General features: G+C 35.7%; 1 protein-coding gene across 5 annotated transcripts in view; it reads left to right on the top strand.

Moving 5' to 3' along the window:
• Positions 1-15,732, top strand: part of ERCC6L2 (ERCC excision repair 6 like 2) — a 146,727-nt gene that overhangs the window by 77,562 nt on the left and 53,433 nt on the right. For all 5 annotated transcript variants that reach the window (XM_081237688.1, XM_081237686.1, XM_081237684.1 and 2 more), the window contains one exon: positions 5,183-5,278. In XM_081237688.1, coding sequence (XP_081093814.1) covers positions 5,183-5,278 — 96 coding nt within the window. The remainder of the gene's footprint in view (positions 1-5,182; positions 5,279-15,732) is intronic.

Genomic DNA, 15,732 nt, shown 5'->3' with positions numbered 1-15,732 from the left:
TAATTTCCTCTCAGATCTTTGTGGTATTACAACATTGTTTTCTGGTATTTAGTGTTGCTGAATTTTTGTCTAATGTCAATCTGATTCTCCTTCCTCTTTGTGAACTCACAAGAGTTTCTCTTCATCTGTTGTATTCTGAAATTTCACAGTGATATTTGAGTCTTCGTCTGGGTTTTTAGTTCATTTATTTTGCTGGGCATAATCTGAGGGCTTGTATTTTTCAACTCTGGAAAATTCTCTTTGATTATTTCTTTGACAATGGCTTCTCTTCCATTTCCTTTGGTATTTCTCTCAGACACTAGGTTATCTGATTTTAGGGCTCCTACAATGATTCTTTTTTTTCCGGCCGCACTATGCAGCTCATGGGATCTTAGTTCCCCAACCAGGGATCGAACCCGGACCCTTGGCTGTGAAAGCTTGGAGTCCTGACCACTGAACCGCCAGGGAATTCCCCTACAATGATTCATTAAACCTCTGAACTTGGACTCTTATTTTTTTTTTTTTGTGGCATGCGGGCCTCTCACTGTGTGACCTCTCCCATTGTGGAGCACAGGCTCTGGATGCACAGGCTCAGTGGCCATGGCTCACGGGCCCAGCCGCTCCTCAACATGTGGGAGCTTCCTGGACCGGGGCACAAACCTGTGTCCCCTGCATCGGCAGGCAGACTCTCAACCACTGTGCCACCAGGGAAGCCCTTACTTCATATTTTTATCTTTTTTGCTCCATATTCTGAAAAATGTCATCTTGCGACGTTATTATTTTATTTTAAATAACTGATTTTTAGTCTTTTTTTTTAAGCCCTGATTCTCTGAATTATCTTTATTCTGAAATGTCAACACCTTAAAGCTTTGCTTTCCATAATCATCTCATTCATTTAATTAAGGAAGGGTTATCTGGCATTTTTCCTTGGGTTGGGATTTTTATTGGAATCACTGAATTTATAAATGACTTTGGAGAAAAGTGACATTTTAATGCTATCGAACCTTCCTATCTATGAACATGGTATCTCTTACTTATATTTACGTTTCCCATAAGTATTTGTTCAAGTGACTACTTCATTCGACCTTTTATAATGGTTAATACATAACAGTAAAATTTAATTCATTGACAGAATTTTTTTGTTGAATATTAAGATATGGTTATAATATAATTTTTTACATATTTATTGATACAAAATAGAACATGGAAGACCTAAGGAATGAATAGCCTGCATGTTTATTCGCAATCTATCTTAATACCGTTCCTCAGCTTGAAAAGGGCTATATTCTAAATATTTTATTGCTTAAGGAGTAAGCCTTTGCTGTTATCCATATGAGAGGAGTGACACGTTTGAAAGTTTGTAATTCTGAGTTGTATTATTGTCAAATAGAGAATCATCTCATCTCTAGAGATAGAGTTTAGAGATTATTTTTTCTTTAAAAGAAACATTGTCTCTGCTTTAACTCAGACAGTCTTAAGTTGTAACTTCAGAATATCTGTGAAGATTGTTACCTCAAGTGGTGACCTTTCTGTGACTCATTTAGGGCATCTGAAATAAATTCATGCATATCTTACTGACAAGAAGCTAACTAAACAGTTGACTAGACTTACTTTTGGTGTTAAGTGTTAGAAAATACTTCTTGATTTCCTTTTTTTTTTTTTTTTGAGGTATGTGGGCCTCTCACTGTTGTGGCCTCTCCCGTTGCGGAGCACAGGCTCCGGACGCGCAGGCTCAACGGCCATGGCTCACAGGCCCAGCCGCTCCGCAGCATGTGGGATCTTCCCAGACCGGGGCACGAACCCATGTCCTCTGCATCGGCAGGCAGACTCTCAACCACTGCACCACCAGGGAAGCCCTCCAATTTTATTTTGATTATAACTGGTTGATTTTTCACATAACTAGTCTAATTATATAATCTTATGAACCTTGTTTCTTCAGAATTTTCCCCATCACCATAGTAGACAGATAAACTTCTAACTTATCTTCTACTTGTTGGGTATCTAAATCCCACCCACTCCTGTAATTTACCCATTTTTTAAATCCTTTCCCAAACTTCCTCTTTATCCTACCTAACTTCTTTCTTTGAGTTCAAGTCTCTGTGACATCTTTATGCTGCTGCCTCTAATAAATAATTTTCCAAAGGAGAAAATTCAATTTCTGTTGAATATTGAACAAGTCAGGATACTTGGGTTTGAATCCAGACACTGGCCACCTCAGAGACCTTGAGCAGGTTAATCAGTATTTCAGATTCTCAATTTTCTCATCTGTAAAATGAGAATAATAGTTAGCTCATAGAGCTGTGTTGAGGATGAAAGAATAGAATATATGAAAATATCTTGCACCATTCCTGGTATATAGTATAGTAGATGCTCAATAAATGTTAATTTTTTTCTATTTAATAGAAACTGTACAAGAGAAGATTATTAACATTTTCCCTCCCTGGATGGTTAGTATCTAGTGTAAAGCATTATCTAAGTGTGAGTTACATGATGGTCTAAGCATCTGAAAAGGGAAAATCAGCAAGAGAAAACCTCAGTGAAGGCTTTGAAGGTTGAGATTAGAAAAATGAAGAAAATGAAGAAAATGATTTTATTATTGGATTTTAATTTTACCTTCCCTTTAAAAAATACAAAATTTTATCATTATTATATAATAAAATAATTACTAAATGTACGGTGTTTAGACCCAGAAAATTCAAAACATGAGAAGATAACAGTTATTTTTAGGTAAAATCTAATAAGCTATAAGGCAGCTGAAATCTTTAACTCAGTAGACAAGCATTTTATATATTCAGTTTTGCTAAAAGATACATTTAGAAAAGATATCTTTAGAAATAAACTTCATTCCAAAATGGATTATTTGTATTCTGACATGTTTTTACTGATAGAAAAATGAATCTATCAAATCCATTAAGTTATATCATATTTTAAAAACTATCAAATTATACACATATCTTTCGTGGCTTCGTTTCACTGTATGTTTTAACCACAGGTCAATTAAATGAAGATAAAGCTTTGGCTTTCCAAAGAATTGAGGGGTTTTAAACAGGAATGGCATACTTAGTTTTCTATATTCTGTGCTTAGAATTATTTTATGTAATGTGGGTATGGATTTAAGGTCTGAGGTAAGGGAAGACAGGAAGCCACTGAAGTAATACATACAGGTGTGACATAAAAGCTTGACCTAGGGCAAATGAAAATAGGAATGGAGAAAGGACTCATGAAAAAAACATTTTTGAGGTAAATTTGACAGGACTGGATATTGGTTGACTTTTTAGTTGTTTTATTTTATCTTTCCTCTAAGTCTGTTCGTGACAAATTCTCTTAGTTTTCCTTAATCTGAGAATGTCATGATTCCCCTTTCATTCCTGAAGGATATTCTTGCTGGATATAGAATTCTGGGTTGATAGTTCTTTGAGCACTTGAAAATGTACTGCTTCCTCCTGGCCACCTTGGTTTCTAATGAGAAATCCACTGTCATTTGATATTTCCTTAAAAGTTGTGTATCATTTCTCTCTGACTGCTTTCAAGAGTTTTTCTTTGTCTTTTGTTTGCAGAAGTTTAGTTATGCTGTATTTTAGTGTAGGTTCCTTTGGGTTTATCATTTTGGGAGTTCATGCAACTTTTTGCATTCTGTAAGTTTATCTCTTTTCCCAAATTTGGGAAGTTTTCAGCTATATTTCTTTCAATATTTTTTCAGTCTCACTTTCTCTTTTCTCCCAGGACTACAATGATTAGTGTTAGCTAAGTGTTAGCTCTTCTGTTACTGTCCCTCAGGCCTCTAAGAATGTTATTTTTTTTTCAGTATATTTTCTTTCTGTTGTTCAGATTGGGTAAATATCAATAATACTGACCTGCTCTTATGTTTATTGATTCTATCATCTGTCATCTCCACTGTACTATCAAGTCCATCCAGCAAGTTTTGTAATTCAGTAATTTTTCAATTCTAAAATTTTCATTTGGTATCCTCTCTTTCTTTGCTGAGATTTTCTATTTTTAAATTGTTTCAAGCATATTTATAATTGTTTTTTGAAGCATTTTTATTGTGGCTGCATTAAAATCCTTGTCTGATAATTCCAACATCTGCTTCTTTGCAGTGTTGTCATATGTTAATTATCTTTTCTTATAGAAATTGAGATTTTCCTAGACCTTGGTAAGACTAGTAATTTTTTATTGTATGCTCGACATTTTGAGTATTATGTTACGAAACTCTGTATCTTGTTTAAAAATTCTGTTTTACCCAGACACCATGCCAGCCACATGGGCTGGAAATCCGTGTCTCTTGCTTGGCCTCTGTTGACATCCTGAGTTTGAGGCACTTCATTGCTATTTCTCCATGGCTTCCACCCACACTACAGAGGGGCCTGGTTATAGCTGGGCAGAAATGAAAAGTTCTGGCTCCTCAGTCTTCTCTGATACCACCCGAGTGAGAATGAGAGGTACCTCATTACTGTCAAAGGTGGGAATTTAGTCTCCTCACTTAGCCTTTGCTGACCAGGTTAGGGTTGGAGCCACAGTTTTTTTTTTTTTCTGTGGTGTTTGCAAGAATAGGCTGTTCATTATCTAACATTTTTCTGTCTTAAAACTCTGTATGTTTCCTGGTTCTTTGGCTAAAGGAAGAAGGCTTTTCTTGGGGCTTTTTTGGTCTGTGACTGTTGGCTGCTGGCATTTCCAGTTCACTGGCTTCTCCAGAACCCAATCTGGGTTATATTAGGCAAAAATAAAGCCAGGGAACTCACTGCCATGTCATTCCTTAGGTTTCGTGGTCTCTAGCCAATCTGTATTCTCTCTACCTTTCATAATCTTGTGTTTTATTTTATATATAAGCTGCACTTAGTGGGAGGAATAAGGAGAAGCGCATTTTTTTAAGTGTGTATATTTATTTAGCTGGAGTATACTAGCAGTTTTTAAAACTTATGTTAGGAAAATCTTCGAGAATAGTATTTGAGTATCCAAAAAAATATAAAAACCAGCACAACCTACTTACATGGTCTCTAATGCTCAAATTTCTTAGGGATATTCTAGAGTGGTACAAAAAAAATTGTTCCATAGCCATTTTACTTGTGGCATATTTGTCTTTTAATCACCTTACTTTTATAATGTTAATGTAATATTGTGTTGATTTGGTTATAGAAACCTGGCATAATTTAGAGAGCAAAATTTATTTTTGCTGTTTTAATGTGCTCTTTTCTGTTTACTCCAGGGCTGGTGGACTAGGCCTCAATTTTGTTGGTGCCAATGTGGTAGTATTATTTGATCCTACATGGAATCCAGCCAATGATCTTCAAGCAATTGACAGGTACAATGGTGACAAAATTTAAAGTGACCTGCAAATACTTTTAATCTAAAAATGCTCCTGAATTTTTTAGGTTGCTTACAATATGACTGTCATTAGAAGATAGGGAAGACCTTGTAAAAAAATTTTAAACTTTTATTTAAGATAACCCTGAACTTCTGAATACAAATGGCAGGCTGACAATAGCCATTAATTTTCCATTCATCTCAAAATCCCATTATTGTGACAAGATTAATTTAGAAGAAAGAATAAATCCCCAGTACTGCAGGAAAATAGAAAGGTCACTACTAGTAGATCAGAAGTTTTGAGAAACTCGTGGGAGAATTTTTATGATGAAGGAAGGAACCAGCAGAGAAAAGCCACAATCCCAAGTCCACAGGAGAGCACAGAGAAATTCAAGCATGGGTTCAGCAACTAAAGGATATGGGAGTAGACTAAAGTACATCCTTATGGGAAATTAATTAATGTGCTGACTCTAAAATTCCTCTCCCACACCTTGCACATAAAGAGGGATTAACCTATAACATGTGCTCCTTGATCAAAACTGAAAGAATCATTTCATAAATTTTATAAATAAGTGGGGAATGAGGCTGACAAAAGGTTCTTGCAGTGGATGTTTGGACCAGATCATAAAGCATTGAAACCCAGCTTTCTTATACAGTCCATTTCATCAGTGTCTTATAGTTTTCTGAGTAAAGTTCTTTTACCTCCTTAGTTAAATTTATTTCTAGATATTTTATTCTTTTTGATGTGATTGTGAATGGGATATGTTCTTAATTTCTCTTTCTAATAGTTCATTGTTAGCATATAGAAATGCAGCAGATTTCTGTTTATTAATTTTGTATCCTGCAGCCTTACCAAATTCATTGATGAGCTCTAGTAGTTTTTTGCTGGCATCATTAGAATTTTCTATGTATAGTGTCATGTCACCTGTAAACACTGACAGTTTTACTTCTTCCTCTCTAATTTGGATACTTTTATTTCTTTTTCTTGCCTAATTGCTGTGGCAAAGACTTCCAATACTATGTTGAATAAAAGTGTCCAGAGTGGGCATTCTTCTCTTGTTCCTGATCTTAGAGAAATGCTTTCAATATTTCACCATTCAGTATGTTGTTAGCTCTGGACTTATCATATGTGGCCTTTATTATGTTGAGGTATGTTGCCTCTGTACTCACGTTTTTGAGAGTTTTTATCATAAATTGATGTTGAATTTTTTCAAAAGCTTTTTCCACATCTATTGAGATGATAATATGATTTTTATTCTTTAATGTGTTAACGTGGTATATCACATTGATTGATTTGCAGAGATTGAACCATACTTGTGTCCCTGGGATAAATCTCACTTGATCATGGTATATGATCCTTCTTTTTAACTGTTTTTTTCTCCATTTTCCTTTTTTTTTTTTAAATCTTTATTGGAGTATAATTGCTTTACAACATTGTGTTACTTTTTGCTCTATAACAAAATGAATCTGCTATACGTATACATATATCCCCATATCCCCGCCCTGTTGCATCTCCCTCCCACCCTCCTTATACCAACCCTCTAGGTGGTCACAAAGCACTGAGCTGATCTCCCTGTGGTATGCAGCTGCTTCCCACTAGCTATGTTTACATTTGGTAGTGTATATATGTCCATGCGACTCTTTCACTTCTTCCCAGCTTACCCTTCCCCCTCCCCATGTCCACAGTTCCATTCTCTACGTCTTTTTTCATGTTTGCCCGTAGGTTCTTCAGAATCTTTTTTTTTTAGATTCCATATATATATGTGTTAGCATACACTATTTGTTTTTCTCTTTCTGACTTACTTCACTGTGTATGACAGACTATAGGTCCATCCACCTCACTACAAATAACTCAATTTCATTTCTTTTTATGACTGAGTAATATTCCATTGTATATATGTGCCACATCTTCTTTATCCATTCATCTCTTGATGGACACTTAGGTTGCTTCCATGTCCTGACTATTGTAAATAGAGCTGCAATGAACATTGTGGTACATGACTCTTTGCATTATGGTTTTCTCAGGGTATATGCCCAGTAGTGGGATTGCTGGGTAGTATGGTAATTCTATTTTTAGGTTTTTAAGGAACCTCCAAACTGTTCTCCATAGTGGCTGTATCAATTTACATTCCCACCAACAGTGCAAGAGGGTTCCCTTTTCTCCACACCCTCTCCAGCATTTATTGGTAGATTTTTTGATGATGGCCAATCTGACTGGTGTGAGGTGATACCACATAGTAGTTTTGATTTGCATTTCTCTAATGATTAGTGATGTTGAGCATACTTTCATGTGTTTGTTGGCAATCTGTATATCTTCTTTGGAGAAATGTCTATTTAGGTCTTCTGCCCATTATTGGATTGGGTTGTTTTGTTTTTTTTTTGATACTGAGCTGCATGAGCTGCTTGTAAATTTTAGAGGTTAATCCTTTGTCAGTTGCTTCATTTGCAAATATTTTCTCCAATTCTGAGGGTTATCTTTTCATCTTGTTTATGTTTTCCTTTGCTGTGCAAAAGCTTTTGAGTTTCATTAGGTCCCATTTGTTTATTTTTGTTTTTATTTCCATTTCTCTAGGAGGTGGATCAAAAAGAATCTTGCTGTGATTTATGTCATGGAGTGTTCTGCCTATGTTTTCCTCTAAGAGTTTGATAGTGTCTGGCCTTACATTTAGGTCTTTAATCCATTTTGAGTTTACTTTTCTGTATGGTGTTACGGAGTGTTCTAATTTCATTCTTTTACATGTAGCTGTCTGGTTTTCCCAGCACCACTTATTGAAGAGGCTGCCTTTTCTCCATTTTATATTCTTGCCTCCTTTATCAAAGATAAGGTGACTATATGTGCATGGGTTTGTCTCTGGGCTCTCTATCCTGTTTCCTTGATCTATATTTGTGTTTTTGTGCCAGTATCATAATGTCTTGATTATTTTAGCTTTGTAGTATAGTCTGAAGTCAGATAGCCTGTTTCCTCCAGCTCTGTTTTTCCTTCTCAAGATTGCTTTGGCTATTTGGGGTCTTTTGTGTTTCCATACAAATTGTGAAATTTTTTGTTCTAGTTCTGTGAAAAATGCCATGGGTAGTTTGACAGGGATTGCACTGAATCTGTAGATTGCTTTGGGTAGTAGAGTCATTTTCACAATGTTGATTCTTCCAATCCAAGAACATGGTATATCTCTCCATCTGTTTATATCATCTTTAATTTCTTTCATCAGTGTCTTTTAGTTTTCTGTACAGGTCTTTTGTCTCCTTAGGTAGGTTAATTCCTAGGTATTTTATTCTTTTTGTTGCAATGGTAAATGGGAGTGTTTTCTTGATTTCACTTTCAGATTTTTCATCATTAGTATATAGGAATGCCAGAGATTTCTGTGCATTAATTTTGTATCCTGCTACTTTACCAAATTCATTGATTAGCTCTAGTAGTTTTCTGGTAGCATCTTTAGGATTCTCTATGTATAGTATCATGTCATCTGCAAACAGTGACAGCTTTACTCCTTCTTTTCCGATTTGGATTCCTTTTATTTCTTCTTCTTCTCTGATTGCTGTGGCTAAAACTTCCAAAACTATGTTGACTCATAGTGGTGAGAGTGGGCAACCTTGTCTTGTTCCTGATCTTGGTGGAAATGCTTTCGGTTTTTCACCATTGAGAATGATGTTGGCTGTGGGTTTGTCATATATGGCCTTTATTATGTTGAGCTAAGTGCCCTCTATGCCTACTTTCTGGAAGGTTTTTATCATAAATGAATTTTGTCAAAAGCTTTTTCTGCATCTATTGGGATGATCATATGGTCTTTATCCTTCAGTTTGTTAATATGTTGTATCACATTGATTGATTTGTATATATTGATCAATCCTTGCATTCCTGGGATAAACCCCACTTGGTCATGGTGTATGATCCTTTTAATGTGCTGCTGGATTCTGTTTGCTAGTATTTTGTTGAGGATTTTTGCCTCTGTGTTCATCAGTGATATTGGCCTGTAGTTTTCCTTCCTTGTGACATCTTTGTCTGGTTTTGGTATCAGGGTGATGGTGGCCTTGTAGAATGAGTTTGGGACTGTTCCTCCCTCTGCTATATTTTGGAAGAGTTTGAGAAGGATAGGTGTTAGCTCTTCTCGAAATATTTGATAGAATTCGCCTGTGAAGCCATCAGTTCCTAGGCTTTTGTTTGTTGGAAGAATTTTTATCACAGTTTCAATTTCATTGCTTGTGATTGGTGTGTATGATCCTTTTAATGTACTGTTGAATTCAGTTTGCTACATTTTGTTGAGGATTTTTGCACCTATGTTCATCAGTGATATTAGCCTGTAATTTTCTTTTTTTATGATATATTTGTATGGTTTTGGTATCAGGGCAATGCTGGCCTCATAGAATGAACTTGAAAGTGTGCTTTTGCAATTTTTTTGGAACAGTTTGAGAAGGATATTGTTAATTCTTCTCTAAATGTTTGTTGAATTCAACTGTGAAGCTGTCTGGTCCTACACTGTTTTTTGTTGGTAGTTTTGTGATTACTGATTCAATTTTCTTACTGGTAATTAGTCTGTTTAAAATTTCTATTTGTTCCTGGTTCAGTCTTGGGAGATTATTCATTTCTAGGAATTTGTTCATTTCTTCTAAGTTGTTCACTTTGTTGGCATAAAACTGTAGTAATCTTTTATGATCCTTTGTATTTCTGTGGTATCAGTTGTAACTTCTTTTTCATTTCTGATTTGATTGATTTAAGTCTTCTCTCTTTTCTTGAAGAGTCTGGCTAAAGGTTTATCAATCTTTGTTATCCATTTGAAGAACCAGCTCTTAGTTTCATTGATCTTGTCTTCTTTTTTTTAGGTCTCTCATTTATTTCTGTTCTGATCTTCATTTCTTTCCTTCACTAACTTTCAGTTTTGTTTTTTCTTTTTCTAATTCCTTTAGGTGTAAGTTTAAGTTGTTGATTTGGGTTTTTTCTTGTTTCCTGTGGTAGGCTTGTAATGCTGTAAGCCTCGAAACTGCTCTTGCTGAGTCCCATAGATTTTGGATCATTGTGTTTCCATTTTCATTTGTCTCCAGGTATATTTTTATTTCTTCTCTGATTTCTTCAGTGATCCATTGGTTGTTTAGTAGCGTATTGTTTAAACTCACGTGTTTGTGTTTTTGCAAGTTTTTTTTTTAATATTAGACTTCTAGTCTCATATTGTTGTGTCAGAAAAGATGCTTGATATGATTCCAATCTTAAATTTACTAAGACTTGTTTGTTGCATAGCATATTGTCTATCCTGGACGGTGTTCCATGTGAACTTGAAAAAAATATGCATTCTTCTGCTTTTGGATGGAATATTCTATATTTATCTGTTAAGTCCATCTGATATAATATGTTGTTTAACGCCAGTGTTTCCTGATTGATTTTCTGTCTGGATGATCTGTCCAGTAATGTCAGTTGGGTGTTAAAGTTCCCTACTATTATTGTATTACTGTCAGTCTATCCCTTTATGTCTGTTAATAATTTGCTTTATGTATTTAGGTCCTCCTGTGCTGGGTGCACATCCATTTACAAGTGTTATACCTTCTTCTTGAATTGATCCCTTGATCATTATGTAATGTCTTTCTTTGTCTCTTACTACAGTCTTTGTTTTACAGTCTATTTTTTCTGATATAAGTATTGCCGCCACAGTTTTCTTTTCCTTTCCATTTTCAAGGAATACCTTTTCCCATTGCCTCACTTTCAGTCTGTGTATCTTTAGCTCAAGAGTGAGTCTCTTGTAGGCAGCATATAGATGGGTCTTGTTTTTGTATCCAATGAGCCACTCTGTGTCTTTTTTTTTTTTTTTTTTTTTTTGCGGTATGCGGGCCTCTCACTGTTGTGGCCTCTCCCGTTGCGGAGCACAGGCTCCAGACGTGCAGGCTCAGCGGCCATGGCTCACGGGCCTAGCTGCTCTGTGGCATGTGGGATCTTCCTGGACCGGGGCATGAACCCGTGTCCCCTGCATCGGCAGACGGACTCTCAACCACTGCGCCACCAGGGAAGCCCCCACTCTGTGTCTTTTGATTGTAGCATCTAGTCCATATATTTTTAAAGTAATTAGTGATAGGTATGTTCTCCTTTCCATTTTGTTAATTGTTTGGTCGTTGTTTTTGTAATTATTTTTGTGTCTTTCTTCTCTTCCTTGTGATTTGATGGCTATCTTTAGTGCTATGTTGGCATTCCTTTCTCTTTTTCGTGTGTGTTTAGATTTTTGGTTTGTGGCTACCAAAAGTTCTTCAAAAGGATAACATAAATTGCTGATCGTTCACATACGCTTAAGAACCCTAAATTTTTACTCTCCTCACCCGCTATGTTTACTGGTTTTGACATCATATTTTACATCTTTTTGATTTATGTAGCCCTCAACTACTTATAATGGATATACACAATTTTACTACTTTTGTCTTTAAACCATCCTACTAGCTTTATACATGGTTGATTTACTACTGTTACTGTATATTTGCCTTTACCAATGAGATTTTTTTCCTTTCGTTATTTTCATATATCTAGATGTGGCCTTTTCTTTTTCACGTAGAAAAGTTCCTGTAACATTTCTTGGAAGCTGGTTTGGTGATGCAGAACTCTTAGCTTTTGCTTGTCTGTAAAACTTTTGATCTCTCCATCAAATCTATATGAAAGCCTTGCCAAATAGAGTATTCTTGGTTGTAGGTTTTTCCCTTTCATCACTTTAAGTACATCTTGCCACTCACTTCTGGCCCTGCAGAGTTTCTCCTGAAAAGTCAGCTGATAGCATTATGGAAGTGCCTTTGTATGTAACTTGTTGCTTTTCCTTTTGCTGCTTTTTAATATTCTCTCTTTATCTATAATTTTTGCAGTTTTAATTGCAATGTTTCTTGGTGTGCTCCTATTTAGGTTGATCCTGTTTTGTGCTTCCTGGACCTGGATGTCTTTCCTTTTCCAGGTTAGGGAAGTTTTCAGCTATTATGTCTTCAAATATGGTCTCTGCCCCTTTCTCCCTCTTCTTCTGGGACCCCTATAATATGAATGCTAGTATGCTTGATGTAGTCCCAGAAGTCTCAAACTATCCTCCTTTCTTTTTATTCCTTTTTCTTTTATCTGTTCCTTCAGTGATTTCCACTGCTGTGTCTACCAGCTCACTGATCCATTCCTCTGTATCATATAATCAACTGTTAATTCCTTCTAGTGTATTTTTAAAGTTGTATTTCTGCATTTTTTATTACTGAGATACAACTGAAATATTATAGTATTTTTTAAATGAAGTATAGTTGACTTACAGTAGTATTTTAGTTTTGGATATACAGCATAGCAATTCAGTATTTTTACAGATTACACTCCATTGAAAGTTATTACAAGATAATGGCTATAATTCCCTGTGCTGTACAATATCTCTTTGTTGCTAATCTGTTTTATATACAGTAGTTTCATCTCTTAATCCCATACCCGTATCTCATCCCCACCCGCTTCCCTCTCCCCACTGGTAAGCACGAGTTTGTTTTCTATATCTGTAATTCTGTTTTTGTTTTTCTATATACATTCACTTGTTTTATTTTTTAGGTTTCACATATAAGTGATATCATATAGTATTTTTCTTTATCTGTCTGACTTAATTCAGTAAGCATAATATTCTCCAGGTCCATCCATGATGCTGCAGTTGGCAGAATTTCATTCTTTTTTTTATGGCTGAATAATAATCCATTCTATATATGTACCACATCTTCTTTATCCATTTGTATGTTGATGGACACTGGATTGCTTACATATCTTGGCTATTGTAATTAATACTTATGTGGACATTGGGGTGCATGTATCTTTCAAATTAGTGTTTTCATTTTTTCCCAGATATATACACAGAAGTGGAATTGCTGGATTATAACATAGTTCTATTTTTAGTTTTTTGAGGAACCTCCATACTGTTTTCCATAGTGGCTGTACCAATTTACATTCCCACAAACAGTGTACAAGTGTTCCCTTTTCCCCACATCCTTGCCAACATTTGTTATTTGTGGTCTTTGTGATGATAGCTATTCTAAGAGGTGTGAGGTGATAGCTCATTGTCATTTTGATTTGCATTTCTCTAAAAATTAGCAAATGTTGAGCATCTTTTCCTGTGCCCGTTAGCTGTGTATATGTCTTCTTAGGAAAATGTCTTTTCAGCTCTTCTGCCCCATTTTTTGATTGGATTGTTTGGGTTTTTTGACATTGTTTTTTTTGATATTGAGTTGTATGAGCTATTTATATTTTTTGGATATTAACCCCTTGATGGTCATATCATTTGCAAATATTTTCTCCCATTCTTTAGGTTGTTGTCTTGTTTTGTCAATGGTTTCCTTTGCTGTGCAAAAGCTTGTAAGTTTGATTAGGTCCCATTTATTTATTTTCGCTGTTGTTTCTTTTGCCTTAGGAGACTGATCCAAAAACTGTTGCTAAGATTTATGTCAAAGATTGTTCTATGTTCTCTTCTAGGAGTTTTATAGTTTCAATTCTTACATTTAGGTCTTTAATCCATTTGGAGTTTATTTTTGTAGTTGGTGAGTAAATGTTCTATTCTCATTGTTTCACATGTGGCTGTCCAGTTTTCCCAGAACCACTTATTGAAGAGACTGTTTTCTCCATTGTATATTCTTGCCTTTGTCATAGATTAGTTGACCATAGGTGCTTGGGTTTATTTCTGGGCTCTCTATTCTGTTCTGTTGATCTATACTAAGGAGAAATGTTAAAGAGAGAGTTTCAATTTCAAATGAAAGGACTCTAATGATATCTCAAAGTCATATGAAAATATAAAGTTCTCCAGTACAGGTAAGTACATAAACAAATATCAAAACCAGTATTATTATAATTTTGGCTTATAATTCTTCTCCTTGTTTTCTACAGGATTTAAAAGACAAATGCATAAAAATGATTATAAATCTGCTAATGAATACATGACATATAAAGATATAATTTATAACATCAATAAGATAAAAGGTGAAAGCAGAGCTATAAAGGAAAAATTTTTAATGCAATTGAAATTAAGTTGGTATCAATTTAAGATAGAATAAATTTGAATCCACACAGTCTGACTTGCAGAGCCTGCACTTTTAACCAGCCAGTGACAACTGCCCAGGAAAATAGTCAAATGAAAACCACAGAAAAATATCCATTTCCTTTTGTCTTAACAACATTTGTTGTAATTTTGTTCTTTTTCATCTAGGCCATCAAGACTTATTTATCCCAGTGTTCCCTCGAAACACAGTTCACTGTGCTTTGGCTTTCAGTGGAAGTTAGTTGACAGTAAAACTAAATGAACAGAATTCCTCTTCCTCTCCCTCTCCTTCCATTTACTCTGACAGGAGAAGCAAAGAAGAGAAATGAAAATACTGACCTCCACACTGTATAACAGTTTCTCGACACTTGTCTTTGTGTGATAAAAGACCATTTACATATCTGTACTTGATAGACCTAGAAAATGATAAGCATAGGTCCAGTGTAACATGTTATAAGGTTTTTGTCTGTAAAGCTTCAAGAATATGTATACTGACAGAATCTATCCCATTCAGCAAACAATTGCCTTATACCCAAAGGACATTTCCTTAGATCCATATTTATTTTTTTTAGACCCAAATCCATTGTGGGAGAGAAAGGGATTATGAGTCCCTCTCTATCCAGGCTGCAGGATGGAAGTGAGAATTGCAGTAACTTACTGCAAAACCCCTGGCTTTGCTGTGTCACAGGAGCCCCCATTCTTTTCTGGGAATGCAAGATTTTCAGTACCAAGATGTCCTCTAGTAAAAGCCCTTCTCTGTGAGGAGGAATGGGTAAAGGAGGCAGAAGGAGCACCAAATATAACACAATACAGTGTGACTTTATAAGGTCAAAATTAAATTTCCCCCAAATTGTAACATTTTCAAGCATGAAGCAGTATGGCTTTGCCCCGATCTCCCATGACTATAACAGGTATTTAGAAACAGGTGACCTCATTCAGAACATCCAATAAAGTCTGCACCTGGGAGAAGCTACAGGGACTGGACCTATAGTTAATAAGTGTGGTGAGTCAGGTTAGAGTTTTAATTAGCACTGCAGTCCATATCAAAACACCTGGGGTACTAATCAACTGAGTGATCCAGTCGGACAAACTGCTTGGAAATCTCTGGATGAAGGCTGTAAATCTGCACTTCCATAGGCTTGCCAGTTGATTACTGCTTTACCTCCAAGGTTTTTTTAACAGTTTTGTTGAGATATAATTAACATATAATAAACTGCACATATTTAAAGTGTACAGCTGATAAGTTTTGCTGTAGGTATACACCATGGAACCATTACCACAATCAAGATAGTGAACATATCCATCACCCCCCAAATTTTCCTGGTGCCACTTTGTAATCCATCCATCTGGCCCCTCCCAGGCCCCCCCGCCAAGCAACCACTGATCTGCTTTCTGTCACTGGATTAGTTTGCGTTTTTGAGAGTTTTATATAAATGGAATCATTCATAAGCTTAAGACTGCC

The sequence above is a fragment of the Mesoplodon bidens genome, assembly GCF_964165515.1.
Source record: "Mesoplodon bidens genome assembly, chromosome: 6".
Taxonomy (NCBI): Eukaryota; Metazoa; Chordata; class Mammalia; order Artiodactyla; family Ziphiidae; genus Mesoplodon; species Mesoplodon bidens.
The sequence above is the reverse complement of the archived record's forward strand: the minus strand, read 5'-3'. Positions and strand labels throughout refer to the sequence as shown.